The sequence below is a fragment of the Clytia hemisphaerica genome, unplaced genomic scaffold (assembly GCF_902728285.1).
Source record: "Clytia hemisphaerica strain Z4C2 unplaced genomic scaffold, Clytia hemisphaerica genome assembly, whole genome shotgun sequence".
Classification (NCBI taxonomy): Eukaryota; Metazoa; Cnidaria; class Hydrozoa; order Leptothecata; family Clytiidae; genus Clytia; species Clytia hemisphaerica.
In genome coordinates, this window is record NW_027103839.1 from 1,074,587 (window position 1) to 1,090,364 (window position 15,778).

General features: G+C 33.6%; 2 protein-coding genes across 3 annotated transcripts in view; one reads left to right on the plus strand and one right to left on the minus strand.

The window, feature by feature from the left end:
- Positions 1–15,778, minus strand: part of LOC136807400 (general transcription factor IIF subunit 2-like) — a 90,937-nt gene that overhangs the window by 26,599 nt on the left and 48,560 nt on the right. The gene's annotated exons all lie outside the window — the stretch shown is intronic.
- The window catches only part of LOC136807395 (uncharacterized), a 42,954-nt gene that overhangs the window by 24,534 nt on the left and 2,642 nt on the right, over positions 1–15,778 (plus strand). For both annotated transcript variants that reach the window (XM_067063976.1, XM_067063977.1), the window contains 7 exons: positions 12,033–12,311; positions 12,563–12,844; positions 13,038–13,310; positions 13,482–13,856; positions 13,999–14,361; positions 15,244–15,438; positions 15,660–15,696. In XM_067063976.1, coding sequence (XP_066920077.1) covers positions 12,033–12,311; positions 12,563–12,844; positions 13,038–13,310; positions 13,482–13,856; positions 13,999–14,361; positions 15,244–15,438; positions 15,660–15,696 — 1,804 coding nt within the window. The remainder of the gene's footprint in view (positions 1–12,032; positions 12,312–12,562; positions 12,845–13,037; positions 13,311–13,481; positions 13,857–13,998; positions 14,362–15,243; positions 15,439–15,659; positions 15,697–15,778) is intronic.

The following is a 15,778-nucleotide window of genomic DNA, read 5'->3' on the forward strand; positions in this document are numbered from 1 at the left end:
AGTGGTCCTCGACATCTTTAATCTACTGTTTAAAATCCTGGATTTGTTTTCTTGACAAACAAAACAGTTAAATTCTATATTTTCTTGCATCTTTTTTATAAGAATCAAGAGTCTTTATTTTCTAATTCTTGTATTCCTTTCGCTTTTATGTGCACTGTATTCCACTTAAATTAACCCAATTTTTGTTATGTGTGAAAGTTTGTCCGTTCCTGGAAATTTAACTTCGTCCCTTTTTTACTTTTTCACCTTCGCAGAATTGTCTATCTTTTACTTTAAGAATATTTCACCTCCCTTCTCAAATCAAACCCCTTTCTTATAAAAAACATATTTTGACACACATAGTGTAAATGACTGGGTACTCATCTGCTTCGTCAATGAACGTCTATACGGTTGATGAATCATTAGAAAGTGTGTGTGAGTGAGTGAATGAGAGAGCCATGTTTTCTGTCTGGAGGGATACGGATTCGTCATTCGGCTTTCACCATGGTCCTCACTTCTTGAGAATGCTATCCGGTGTCATCAATGTATATTTTGGAACGAATGACCTTTTTGAGAGTTCATTTTTTGAAGTAATAATCTTGCTTCTTTTAATGTGATACTGCAGTTGAAATAGCAAGCGGTCTTTTAAGAGTAGCATGGTCTTTTGTTGTAAATATCGATGCCTTTCAAAATATCTTCTTTTTTCCGTTTCAAAACAAGAAATAGACAACAATAACCAGATAGAAACCTATTGAAAATAAACTTGGATAATTTTTTTGGATTTTTTGGATATTTTTATGGAATGGACTCGACATGGATTTTGATTCTCTGCATGGGTTTGTTCACCATCAAAGGTAAGTCTCTTTCACCAGTTATATTTGAATATTGAAAAATTTTGCATTTGCCAAATAGGTGTTATGATAGTGTATTCAATTAATTCCAGGGGGGCGATCTTTATATCAATTTTAACCTTTTTTTATTCAGTCTCTGAAATGAAGATTCAAGGCTCAAATTTTTTTTATAGATATTAAAAAAAATCTTGGGATCTAAAACTCATTCATGGGCCTAAATAATTTCTATTTTCTTTGTATTTTGATATGAACAACACAAGGAAAACACATTCTGATTATCAGATAAAAGTCACTTGGCCATTTACTTTTTGGGTTTCTGATTTCCCCCTTTCTCACATTAAAGTCTCGCTACCCATTAGTATCCCCATGTTTTAAGAGGGCAAAGGGGCACACTTATTTTAATTCAATTTTCACCTCTTTTTTTCCTTCTTTTTTCTTTTCCTTCTTCATCAATTTTTTGCTTTTTCTGTTTGTCGGTAGGTTACTGACTGAAGACCGATGCTTCAAAAAGGGGTTAAAAAAGGGTCTTTTACCCCTTTTAAAAAAAAGCTAAAAGTAATCCCCTATTCTTACTTCTTTACTGCGCATTGATCAGAACTCAAAAAGGGTCATAGAGAAGAACATTTTCTATTTATTTTTACACGCACTCGGTTTCCCTTTTTTTTTCTTCCATATTTTTGGTCCCACTGTGCCATTTTTTCTAGAGAGCTGTTAGTTTTTTGTGTGACTTTTTTTGATTTTTGGTTGAACTATACTTCCATTTCAATCGAGTTTTGAATGGGTTGTGATTTCTGAGCTCTATCTTGTTCTGGGATGTTTAATATTTCCAAATTTTTTGGAACTCAGGAAATCAGAGTTTGGACGTCTAACGTATCATATTCTTGAGTTTGTTTGAAAATTGTCATGTTTTATATGACGTTTATTCTTTTGTACATAATCCGTTATTTTACATTTCCAAATGTACCTTCAAAGTATAGCTTCTAGTTCAAAAGGTGGTTTTAAAGTATATCCTATTTCACTCAAACTTTCTACTTTAAACATCACTGCTTTGTTCAGTACCAAGTGTTTGTTTTCTTTATGTCAATGACTTTTTGAGAGTGAAACAAAAAAGGTATGGGTTTTGTTGACATTTGTAGTGACAGTTTTGAAAAATGATACCCTATCCTATCTTTTGTTGGCACAAATAAGGTGCTAAAGAGTATGGCTACGTGTTAATTATTAATCGTTGTTTTGTCGTTTCCACTTGATGACTCAACGTGATGGATTGACGGCGTCATCTCCCCCTTAAGAGCCTTTCTACGTACGTATTACGTACGTCAAATTCATAAGATTTTATCCCAGACCTAGTATCAGGCCCAAGAACACAAATATTACAATACTTGAATTTTGCATTTCACCCGGTTCTCAGATTCACTGTAGATTAAAATTCTACCCTGGGTTATTCTTTCCCAAGGTCTTTTACTCTATTCTTTATTCTAAGCTTTACTCGTTTTAAAGACTTTTTGTACGTAAATCTCGTGAAGTTTCTCAGCAAGACTTTCAACAAAAATCCTTTCACCTTCATCCAAAAATAGTATCTTTTTTCAAAAACCAAAACTTGAATTTTCGAATGAATTTTGAACACAAAAACGTACATCTCGTCTAAGAAAGGCGACTTTAAACTTATAATCTTCTACTCAAAACTTGATTTGGTTTCGGAAAAGATGAAAAAACAGCTCCTCTTAACTACTCCCCTCTAACCACGCGCCAAGCAGCTTGAGAAACATAAAACCTCCCAAAAATACCTTCAAAAAGCGAAACCCAACTTACCTCCTTGATTCCAATTTTACCAAAGTGTTAAATCGTATTTAACTTAACACCTTTTACAGCCTTCCTTGATTTTAAACTTTCATCAACTTAATGTATTTCCAAGACCCTGGCTCAGACAAAATGACATTTGAAGGACTCCGCAAATCAATAGAAAGCTTATCTGCGATTTAAGAATTTTTTTGATAGTCTTTGCCCTCTACACTCTTGTCATCATTAGACTATTGATTTCTATAGAACTCGAATCTGGTTTTCATTGTTCTTATTTTTTAACATTTTTTTCCCTAAGAGTTTCTAGTTACTGGTGGTCAGAAAGGTCAGAGCTAATCTATGTTCTCTGTGTTGAAATCTCTATAAAAATCTTGGTGGAAAGGTTTGGTAGTGGCGATGACCAATCCAGTACAGTATAGTACTGGTCAATTTCTTGAATGATGCTCTCATGATTTTGTCTGCCGTATTGTTAAAAACTTCAATGTTTTTCCAGTAGATTACTGATTTTTTTAAGTTTTTTTTATAGTAGATGATATTTTTAACGAGTGTTTATTTTATTTGATCTTTAATTTCATGACGATTTACGAATTTTTCAGCTTGGTGCACGCCAAAATAGCATGAAAATATTTTATTTTACACCTTGATTGTTTTGACTTCAAAAGTTCACCTCGCTTATGTTTGTTGCACTTATTCAGATTACCTTGATTGAAGTGCAAGATATGAAAATATAAAATTTTTTGAATAAAAAAAAAACTTTTTACATTTTATCAATCTTTGATGTTCAAAGTTACTTGGAGATTTGACATTGAAGTAACCTTCTACTGACTTTTTTCATATCAGCGCTTAAAAGGATTGGTGTTTCTACTTGTATACTTTCGTTTTTAACGTATGTATTCTTTTAAAAATCATATTTCTCTTTTAAAATTTCCAGATGTAACAAAACGCATTCAAAGATTCATGTTCTAGCATGCTTCTCTCAGTTTCAAAACAAACTCACTTCTTTCACTCTTGTTCCCTCTAGGACCTCTCAAACTCTTTTATTCCTCTACCATCTTGATATAAATATGTACATTCTTTTAGCATTCATTTAACATACCGTACGTCTTTAATCCATCATATGGACTAACTTTTGGTTGTTCTTTCTCTTAGACCCTTTACTGTATACCTATGGTATTTTCCTTCAATGCTAAACTGTAATGTATCTTTCTTTCATACAAGGATAACCTTCCGACAGTTGATGTCTAAGGTGTATTTTGTATGCGTCGTCTAAAAAGCCATTTTTTATGAGGGTGCTATACCGAGAAAATTCTTCATTTTTCTAACTTGAGCAGAGTTTAGTGCTTCGACAAACAGCTGGCTTTATTGCTATTGGTATATTTTAGTAGTGACATCAGAAAGCTGTATTAATTCTTAATGTTTATTTAGGTATTTGTGTGATATTCAGACATCTTTAGTCGGCTCGCGGGAAAATAGTAGTAGAGAGTTAATTCGGTGTTGACTTTTGCTAAATGGTATTGATTTTTGATGCTATTCGCGAGAAATAGAAATAATTTAATTTTCGAGAGATCTTGCATTGGTGCATGGTTCTAGTCAGAACCGTCTGTTGCTGTTTTTTGATAAAATATGTGAATGAAAGTTTTAGTTTTGGCTAGTTTGGTTTCTGGCTGATTGATTTAGAAGTTTGACTCATTACTAATCACGGAGAATTTTTTGTCTGCTTTAGTCAGGCTATTTGAGTTCAAAATCATCTCTGGAAAATTTACGGTTCATTTTTTCCCAAAAATAATTAAAAGTTCGGATTGACATTATAATGGGCTTTTCCAGAAAAAAAACCGTGCACCCCCTGTTGAGGAGGTCCAACCTTTTGTGACCTACCCCCTTGGAATTCCAGGCAATTTTAGGATCATACCCCTCTGGAATTCCAAATGTTTGCAATTTTTCAATCATTACCCCCTTGGAATTCCGCTTATTTTTGACGGATATTCGTCTACCCTTATGGAATTCCACTGCATTTCAAACCTTACCCCCTTGGAACGGAAATTGACCTCCTCAACAGGGGGTGCACGATTTTTTTCTGGAAAAGCCCAATCTCACGTCAATTCTTTTTGTCGGTTTTTTTGATTTGTCAGTTTCGAATATCCTAAATCTATATTGGACAAATTACTTGGAGTAAATTAGCACTTAAAATACATTTAATCTATTATTATTATCTTGCGTTGGTGCATGGTTCTACTCTAGTCAGAACCGTCTGTTGCTGTTTTTTGATAAAATATTTGAATGAAAGTTTTGGTTTTGGCTAGTTTGGTTTCTTGCTGATTGATTTAGAAGTTTGACTCGTTGCTAATCACGGAGAATTTTTTGTCTGCTTTGTCAGGCTATTGTCATTGTTGTGTTTAATTTGAAATTTTTGGAGATTATTCACGAAAACTGATTGATGGTAGATCATCAACAAAAAACAGAGAAATATTTTTCATTTCAAACGTAAAACGTGGGGTAAGTTTGTTATATAGACTCAATGACGTTTCTTATCGTCAGCCACTTGATCAAGGTCACGATGCAATGACTCTAATCACTATGAGTTTCCAAAAATGATCATAAGGTGTCAAAACCTCAAATTCTCAATCAGTGTGTTTCCTCTTTAAACGAACTCCCCTCTCGTGTCGCGTTTTAAAAGATCTTAATAAAGCTTAAAAAACACATGGATAATATACTATAATCTTAAAAACTTCGCGATTTCAACTTTTTTTCTTCGATTTCATCACTTTCAACAGACAAGCTTGTAGATACAATATGTGAAAATCTTGACTTAAACTTTGTGTGTGTGTGTGTGTCTGATGAGAGGTGTCAAACGTGTTGACGCTTGGTCTGTTAAAGAAGTCATGAAAGATCAATGAAGCTTACCTTGGTCAAGTTGTAAATCTTCTTTGTCTGGCTTCCTGATTCACTTTATTCTCATCCTGTCCTCGTGTGTTGTTTGTGAGAATTTTCTTTTTGTTGTTTTGGTTATGGTGTTGCTTTAGAGATGACTGCGATAGATTCTACGTGGTTTGGATCTCACTTGAATGATCCCCTCGCTTTACCGTACTTGTACTTTTATTAATCCTTTTCAAATCATGTATTCGGTGTACTGAAATTGACTGAATTTTCCATTGCCATTAAGACTAACAAATATACTGACATAGAAACTGTGACAAGTTGACAACAGCTCTTGCTCGACGCTTTTTGGACTCATAAAGGAAACAATTCTTTTAGATGACTGTTGACCGGGCTTTCCATAGTGTTGCGGAACCTATCGCAACTGTCTCAGCTGAGATTTAATGTAATCATCAAAATATATGATGTTCAAATAAGATTTCGATTATTACGTAATTTGATTATGAGTCAGGTATCAAGAAGGAGGATCTATCAGCAAAGACCAGTTATCTTGTCAACTTAAGATAACATTTTCGCTACAGTAGATTTTCAAAAAGGCACAACCCACTTTAGTAAAAGAGGGGCGTCACCTTAGCATTGTAACCACAAGTAGTTATCTTGTTAAACAATTTATTTAGATTAGCTCTAATAATTGGCAATGATGAAAAGTCATCAAAACCCACCAAAATCATTGCTTTGCACTTCTCCATACATATATTTAATGATCTAGAAAAGGAGGAAGATAAGCCATGGTTTCCTCTTTCAATTTCCAAAATCTTGGTTAGTTTGTCAGTGAAGTTCAATTATGTACTTTGCTCCAGATTACACCTTTCATATATTCTCAATAGACCTTTCAACTTGTCGTCTACTTAGTTTGTAATGTGTATGCTATAGAAAAAAATTACGTCGAAGACTTCCTATATCCCATAGACATACAAGATTGCAGTAAATAATAGCTCTTAATTACTCTAGTGTAGCCTGTCCTGTTTTCTTCGCGGCCCCTCATTTATCTCGTTAGCTAGGATTTACTAGGATTTTCTTTTTGTATGATAACTGATTTGTTTTCAGTGATTTAGCAAGATTTCATGTTTACTTTGCTGATAGATCAGTAATTGAAGCGATCTAGCTCATAGAGCAGTATTACTCGATTTATGTTTATGAGTAGTATATAATCAATATGCGAGTAGTTTATTTCGTATTTGACATAAGTTTTGTCTTCTGGGCACCTGTCGACATTGTGGCATATTTACAATACTGTAGGATGAGATTTTGAAAAATGGTATTAACTGGAGTATGGGTAGTTTCTAATGATAGTATTTCCTTTTTTTCTGGATCGAGAGAATTGTGAGAAAGTACTAGTCTAGTCTATTTAGGTGCAGAATTACCTTCATTGCTAGTAAGAACCAGGCGTTCAATCATTCATAAATTTCTTGCTCGTTGTATAAGTTTTATTAAGGAACTCAGTGTAACACATAAATCTCAATATATTAAAAAATAGTATTATCATTCGTCAAGCAGAAAATAGTCGCTAGTTTCTTTTGAGATTTGTTTATACCGCTTGTGGGCACGTGATAATAGCGAGACGTTTCCGTGCTAAACTGATTACGTTTTCTTTGAGTCAGTGTGACTTTTTTTACATATATCTTTCTTTTCATTTATGATAACCAAAATATTTAATAAATTGATACTCTCTAGTTATAATAATAGCCCGTATAGGCTACGATGTAGTCGCGGCATTTCACTTTTAAAATCCCATTTTCAATTTATAGCATATTTTCATGTCGCTGCCCCCTTTCTTTCAAATACATTGTTATGAGAATTTCTCAGCATTTTCAATACAAAAGGCTTATTATCGTATCAATTTTTTCTTGACAGTGTGTGAGGGTAGAATACTAGTTTTCATTTATTTTGGGTTTTTATTTTTCATCACAGTATTATACTATGAAAAATCAGATTAGAAAAAGATATTGGGAGATAGTTTGTACCTACGAGTCTCGCAATTCTGTACTTCGAAGACTAGTATTTAACAGATTTCAGCCATTTTGTAGTCATTTTGTTCTTTAGGGCGTTCCAGTCAGCCGTAGGCTAGATGTGTCATAGAAAGGTACGTATTATAAAGAGAGAGTTATATCATCCTTTGATCACACGCTCATTCGAAAAAGAGCTCAGCTGTACTGAGTTTTTTCATCAATTGATAATCGATGCAGGTATACCTTCTCAAAGAGTTCTCAAAGCTTTAAGCGCTGTCATTCACTATCGTTCTTTTGAGAAGAAAGTGTTTTTAAATATTACAAGTTAATCGCCTGTACTGCTATATAGGACGGTTTGTAATCTATACCCCAGCGGTGTCGAGTAGACTCAGAAGAGATTTTCAAAGTCTTTTTGTCATATAGATACATCATCAGATATGGTAGCGTTCAGGAAGTTTGAAACTGTTTCGTTTCTAGTTTTTAGTTCTTTAGAAAGGAAAGAAAGGAAAGACTATTAGGGCTTAGTTCTCAATCTAGTTTTGTGTATATAAATAAAATTTACAGTCAATTTAATCTTGTCATTGATTGAATTTAGACTTGTTATTTCGGCTAGGAAACTGCTATAAAGTAAATGGAGCTTTAATATATTGGTTTGTAAATTTTAGTTACCGCTTTTTAAGAAAATATTTAAGTTTTGAATAACTTTAGTTTAAAAATATAGTGATTCTGAGCATTCCAACGTGATGAAAAGCTGGTCAGAATTTTAGCGAACTTTTAAATATAGTCCTTCCTGTCTTTGTCTGAGTATTATTCACAATACCCAATACAATATTTTTAGTGTAAATTTAAGTTTGACAGTTTTCTTTATTTTTAGTATCCAGTATTCAGTCATCAGATACAATAATAATGCCATAATGAAATAATCATTCTACTCAGCTTGAGGCTCTTTCAAGAAGAAGTAAAAAAGATCTTTAGATATTACCGACAAATGTTCATGTTCCATTCACGAAGTTTCAAGCCTTTTGTTAGTTTGACAGATACAGTCAAGCAATGTTTAGTTCTCCAAAAGGTGTTTAATATTAAAGTATTGCCCCTTTCGATAGAAATGTCAAAATTAGTCAGAATGTGTCCCATAATTTATAGATCACCAGCTCTTCTAGAATTTCTAGTTTAAATGATGATTGATTATTGCTATATTATATAAAAATGGAAAAATAGGAAAAATTGAAGATTTTAGCTTTAGTGAAGAAGTTGTTGCTAAAGTTAGATATGTTTGAATTTTTCAAAGTTCATTTAGAATTAGATCTCAAGTTTAGGTAGGATCTTTAAAGTACCTGGTTTTTAGCATATTATATAATTATATGATGAAATATTGTTTTGTTTAACCTGCTGTCGATTTTTGTCAAGTTTTCAAGTATTTTTTGACTAATTTTGTCATCTTCAAAGTTTGACTAAGTGTCATTGAAAAACAAAAGTCAAGAATCAAAAAAATATTGCAAATGGGAAATTTCAACAACGTCATCAATATTGTGTAGAAGTGTTTACCAGTTAAAGAGGTTTGTTTAGATTAAAAACAACAAGAGCTTCAACAGTCACGTGATCATTTTGAACTTTTTTGATTGGTCGATATGATATTTTTCTTTGATTTTGAATCAAAATTTGTTACAGTGTTTTGATAATGATGTTGGTATGGTTGGTGATAAGTGCAACAAGAAGTTTGAGTGGGTATAACTGTAAGTGGAGAAAAGAAAAAGTTATAGTATATCAAAATATTCAGATAATATAGTTGGATTTAGTATCTTTTGTCAGCTATGGCAAGACTATCTAGAGGCTTAAAACAGTATTTTCTAACCTTTTTTAGATCAGTTAGTCTTCATTTTCAGAATTCAGTTTTGAATAATGTCATAAGCTTAAAAGCTAAGTTTCGTTTTTTGTCGATACAAACATCTCTAAATTTATATTTGGTATTGATTTAGAAACATTAAAAACTAAATTTGACAAAACTGCATTCAGTGACTTAGAAATATAACTTTAAATGACGACCTGATACAAAATACGACCTTATAACATATTACAAAATTTGACATAACACGAATTACATACGTATAACATGGCAAAGATGGAAAACAGATTACATATTATTGTTGTTATCTTGTTGATTTCTATAACTCCAACCTTTTGGTGTCGAAAAAGTAGGTATCTTTTATTTCTTATATTATTCTTTTCTTCATAATATGTGTTATAATGTATTACATATAACACATATTACATTTCAATTTTTTCTTTTGAGATTTCTCACTTGATATTATAAAAACATCTCGCAGTAAATAAACGGAAATGATTTCGGGAAATCGGAATGTATTGAGAAAATCAAGTGTTTCTTATTTAATCACATCTTTCGCACTTATGTTTGATTTTTTGCATGTCCCTTTTTTGTGCCTGTCATTAATTATGTTTTTGTGAGATGAAAAAATATTATGTTATGCATCATCTGTTTCGGCTACCCATTTTCGTGTGAATGTTACATCAAGTCAATTTGATTTTAATGATCTGACTTGTCACTTTCAAAATTGCATTGAGTTTTTAAATTGTTGTTTTAATTCTGATTCTTCAAACCTGTAAAGGCTATGGCTAAACACACTGAAAGATCTCTCTTTTTCTTCAATTTTTCAACCAGTCATTACCCCTTTAACGTTTTCGCTTTCTAAATATATAGGCTCTTATTCAAGTCCATCAATCATGACGTGATCTTGGCTAGCCTAAAAACCTCAGCTCAGGAAATATAAAAAACCTCAATTTTCATTTTTCATGTCTCGGTCTTCTTTTCTCACATAAGACCACCATATGGTTCTCTTCTCACTCTTTTTCAATTTTTTCTCATACTTTAATCTGCTTTCCAATTTTTTCACGTTTTTTCTGAACCCACTAATTTTACCACATGGCCTGCTATTCTTCATAGTTTCATAGTAATATGTTTCTATATTTTTCTTCATTCATGAATTTATAATCCTCTTTTTGGAATAAGATTTTGATTTATAGAACATCCATTGTCTTAACTGATTACGGATGACTGACATATTATTTCAGTTTTAAATCTCCAACAACAAACCAATTTGAATTTGGCTGAATTTTCTCACACTGCCAAATTGATTTTAAATCAAAATGTTGCTTTTTATTACCACGTGGGCAAAAATGTTGAGATCTGTATCACCTAGAATGCACTTCCTTCAATAGATTTTTCCAGTGCCCTATCCCTTTCCATAAGCTGTCTTTATCAACAAGAATACTTAATCATTGACAAAAAGATTGGGTGAATTTTTACAAATTTTCTAAGGATTCAAGTCATCAAGCTAATACATTTGATTCATGCTTGACCTTTACTTAAACTTTAAAGAAGTCAACTTGTGTTTTTGAACTTTACTATAATTGTATTCGAAATTGTTGATGACATAATGCAATCAGATAACACATATCATTTCATGCTATCTTGCAAGAAAGTAATCACGGTAAAAGTTATAATGATTACCAAAAAGAAGAAAAGAAAAATTTAACTTTGAAAGAAATTTTATCTGAAGCACTTTTTGTCTACAAAAAGAAGATGACCTAAACCCTGAAGTTCTTTTCTCTTAATTAGCGATCATATGTGATTTGTTGGTTTTTTAAATGTCATATTATTGCATACCATTCTCTACGATATAATACTGTATTACGGTTTGGTCATGTATTAGAATACTATAAAACCTATATGGGGTTTGATATGCACTAAGTTTCCTCAGAGAATTTTAGATGAACACTTCGAACATAAAATGTCGGCTATAGTCTTAAAGGCAAACTAGAAATTACAGGAGTCAAGATTCAAAATCGACTTGAGTTAAAAAGGTTTGGCATCTTCTTTTGTCCATGTTCTTATAAAGTTTTCACTATTGCGGATTTTTGTAATTGGTATACCATTAAGTAAATAAGCTTTCACTTGATCTATCGCTTATCGATAGTCATTAAGGATGCTTCAAGCATTCAAATTGCTAATTTTCGTATGGAAGTTAAGTGGGTTCATTAATGTAATCCTTCCTTATAGTAGTTGAGTTCCTACTGGTATTCCGCATTTTGTTAAAAAAATCGATGAACAAGTGAACAGATCACAAAGTCTGATCCTGTTTTTAGTGATTATTTTATTCTTGTTGTTCTTCGACGAATTTTTGGTTTAGTGTTTTTTTGAATCTTTCAAATGTGTCTCGATGTTTCGACTTTTGTTGATTTTTGTCTCGATTGCCTATTCGGGTGAGTGATTTTGTAGGGGGTATTAGGCCTTCTTAAATTTCTCTTTGGGAATCCGGGAGTTGAACTTTCCTTACTAACTCTTGTAATCATTGATTGAATTCCATTTTTTTCCAGCTGTGAATAATGAAACAAAGCTAACGTGTACAGCCGATAAATTATAATAAACAACAACAAAAAACAATTTCGAAAAAAAAAAGTATGAAACTTTTGTTTACAATTAGTTTGTATCTTTTACTCCCAACAGAAGTGAAGCCTGCCAACTATGAAGTCGCCGTTGAAAACGAAGAAGCTTTTCTACCGTGCGGGAAACTCAAAGTGTTGCCAGGTGACAGAATCGTTTGGAAGAAAGATGGCGTCAACGTGCTCGAAAAATACCGTGATCGTGCATCTGTTGACGTGAATGGAACATTATTTTTGGATCCAGTGAAACGAGGTGATTTGGGATTGTACCAATGTTTGGTGACTACCAAGAGATTCGAAGATGAAGTTACCATCACCAAGACCATGTTCTTGAATGTCAAATGTAAGAATTTTTTTTTTCATTCTATTCTTGATTCTTGGTTCTTCATTTAAAAATGTTTAATCCGGTCAATTTTTTACTTTCACTGAAAGTTTTTTTATCTGCTAACCAACCGACACTTGAAATTTCATGTAATCACCAGTACGAGTTTTTCCTTCAAAGTCTTTTTTTGAAGATCCTAAAAGACAAAAATCTATTCCTTTTTATCATGAACGAGAATTAAGATTTTAGTGTATTATGTTTCCTTTTTTCAGACGTCCCAGTCATCATCTACATCTTACCGTCCGTCAAAATCTACGTTCACAAAACGGCCGTTCTTCCATGCACGGCTCAAGGTAATCCTGGTGTCAATTTTCGTTGGCTGTTCCCGAACGGAGAACGTATCAAGAACACACCCGACAAAAAGTATTCTGTATCGAGCAACGGTTCTTTGATCATCCGGAATATTGGTACCACGGACGCGAAAAATTATACTTGTGCACCGTACAGTGATCTGGGAAGCGGTGAAAAAAGACATACGGAACTGATCGTCTTCTGTAAGTAATTTAATCAACAAAACAAAAAACAACAACAAATATTTCACTCTAAATTTAACAGACTTTTCTATAATCTTTTTACATAGGGTAAGTTTTGTTAAATTCTACGAAATACTTGTCTAACCGTGGAATCTGTTCATTCTTAGAGAAAAAGAAAACTTGCATCATGTTTTTTATAAATTTCCTTTTTTAGCCCCACCCTCGTTTTTCAACAAAGCACAAGGAACAGTCGACGTTCTTGAAGGAGACACAGTCACACTTGACTGTGCATCCGGAGGTATCCCTAAGCCTGTGATCACGTGGGGTCACAATAACAAGAAAATCAAAGATGGTGAACGATTCAAAACAGAATCCATCGGCAAATTGAATATCCGTGACGTGCGGGGCTCAGATGCGGGATCTTATGCTTGTATTGTTCGATCTGAAGCGGGTGAAATTCACAGGTCAACTACATTGGTTGTTAAAGGTGTGTTTATACTACTCGTTTTTTTTAGTTCTTCGTTTATTTGGACTTTGAAAGTTCTTTAATGCCTTTGGACTTCATATCTTTACTTCTGAGACTAATTTAGCGTAGAATTAATATTATCGTACGAAGAAACATTATTTTAAACCTGAATATTTCTTTCTTGTACTATAGGAAAACCTGGTACTCCAACCTTGATCGAAGTCAGTGTCGAAAGTGGCGTTGTGTTCGCTCGCTGGTTGCGCGCGTATGATGGTGGTTCGCCTCAATCTTTTGAGATTTGGGGACGACTCGCTAGTGAGGATGATTTTTCATGGGAAAAGATTGACGGTATCGAAAGCAACATCAAACAAAAAACAGAATTCAAACAATTTCAGTTATCAAGCTTGATCAAAAACGTTCCGCAAAATACAAAAGTAACTTATTTCTTCAGCGTCCGCGCAACCAATGTGCGTGGTGGAAGCGGATTCAAAAAGGTTGGAAAAGTTGTCATTTTGCCATCGGAAAAAGACGTTATGGTACCCGGAACTCTTAATGACTTTATTGTTGGTAAGTTGTCGATTTAATATTTTGAGAAAGAAAAAACTCGTCTCCTCCTATCTGCCCTCTCAAGTCATGATTCCTTACTTTAGTGAATTTTCCATTTCTATTTCTTCTTAAATAGTTTCCTATTACATTTCTTTCTCTGCAGACAAACCTTTCCCACCATACAACGTCACTGTGAACGCAACACGTGCCGGTTACGTCATCACATGGAAAGAAAAGCTCGTCCCAGGCCGCCCACCTGCCAAACAAATCGTCGCCCAATACCGCCTTCGTGGCTCGGAACACCAATGGCGTGATTATATTATACCAAAGGATTCTATCAAGGATCAAGCCGAACCGGCCCGTAAACGTCGATCTGCGACTCCATCCGGGGGCCCATCGCAAGGGATTATGGTCAAACCAGATGATCTTAAAGGCGATGACCGAGATGATTTGGAATTTCAAGTTGTGGCTGAAAGTGAGAATGGTGTGCGGAGTGAAGCTAACAAACCCAAGTTTGTGTTGACAGGTACCATTTTTATTTTTACTTCTTCGGGTTCTCGAGTATCAGAAATTTACCATGGGGATGAAGGGTACTCCTCGTACTTCAGGTATAAAAGAAATAATTCACTTAGATTCTCAAATTGAATTTTAGAAAAGCTTTCGTAGGAATGTTTTTAAACTTTTTGGATTTGGAGGTTCATTATTTTAGAAGAAAAGTGAGAATTATATGGAAAAAAGCTGACCATCTTTCCTTCCTTGAGCTTAGCTATTGTGAATTTCGTGTACTCCTTCGTCTTGTATTTTTACGTTTGGGCCTGTACTCTTAGCTCGGTAACACTCTATGGAGGAGAGGCTTGGGAAAAATTATTATCAATTTAGGGTTTTTAATTTCTTTTCATTTTCTTCCCTTTTTAAATCTACTGGTGCATGATTAATTTATGAAAAAAAGAAGTTTTATCTGATGGAGAAATAAATGAAAACATTTTTTTGAAGCCGAAAAAAGGAACTCTACTTGACTTCCACGAAGGCGACTGCGCAAACTTTGTTTGAAGTTTAGAAATTTGCAATCAATTTATATTAAAGTATGAAATTGAAAAAGTTCTAAGGAGAGAAGTTTTGTATGATAAACTTGAATTTCGTGGGAGATAAAACAAACTAATATTTTTAGAAGCGTGAACTAAGGAGCCCTCGTTCTGTGCTCCAAGAGTTTTATTGCTTCAAAATCTGAAAGTGTTTTTGGGAAAATGTCTTATGGTAGGCGTAAAATTTGCAATTAAAAAAGCAACAGCAGTAGAAACAGTTTAAGAATTCCTAGAGTCTGGTTTTATTATGTTGTGAATAAATTATTTTTGCTTTTAAGGATTTTTAATTGATGTAGTTTTCAATCTATTTTTTCAATTTCTTTTAGCACCGGTTATGCCACCTACCACGTCACCAAAATCGGGCGGCGGTGATGGTGGAACCAAAGGGGAACCAGCTGAAGAAGGAGGATTTGCCAAATTTGGTCCTATCTTGTTGGGCGGTATTTTGGGCGGCTTTGTTATCTTGTTGGCGGTGACAATCTATTGCTTATGTCGCAAACGAAAGAACAGAAAATATGCTGGTAAGTAAAATTTTCTGACAACTTGATCCATTTTTTAAGTAGAGCTACTGAGTTAAAGAATCCGATTTTTTTTTTCAATTTCAAATATAAACAAAGAAGCTTTAAAATCGTAACTGAAGCATGAAAATGGCCTCTATACATAGCCGTATTATTGCTATGACCCAAAACCATTTCTCATCAACAAGACTAACTGACCAATTATTTTTCATTTCATTATTTAGCTTCACGACAACAACAAATCGCCTTCACTAAAGAAAAGTAAGTTCTTTCATCATATCTCCATCTTCCGATGATTGATCCTGCCTTGTAATCCTACCTCCTCTTCATTCAAGATTATCAT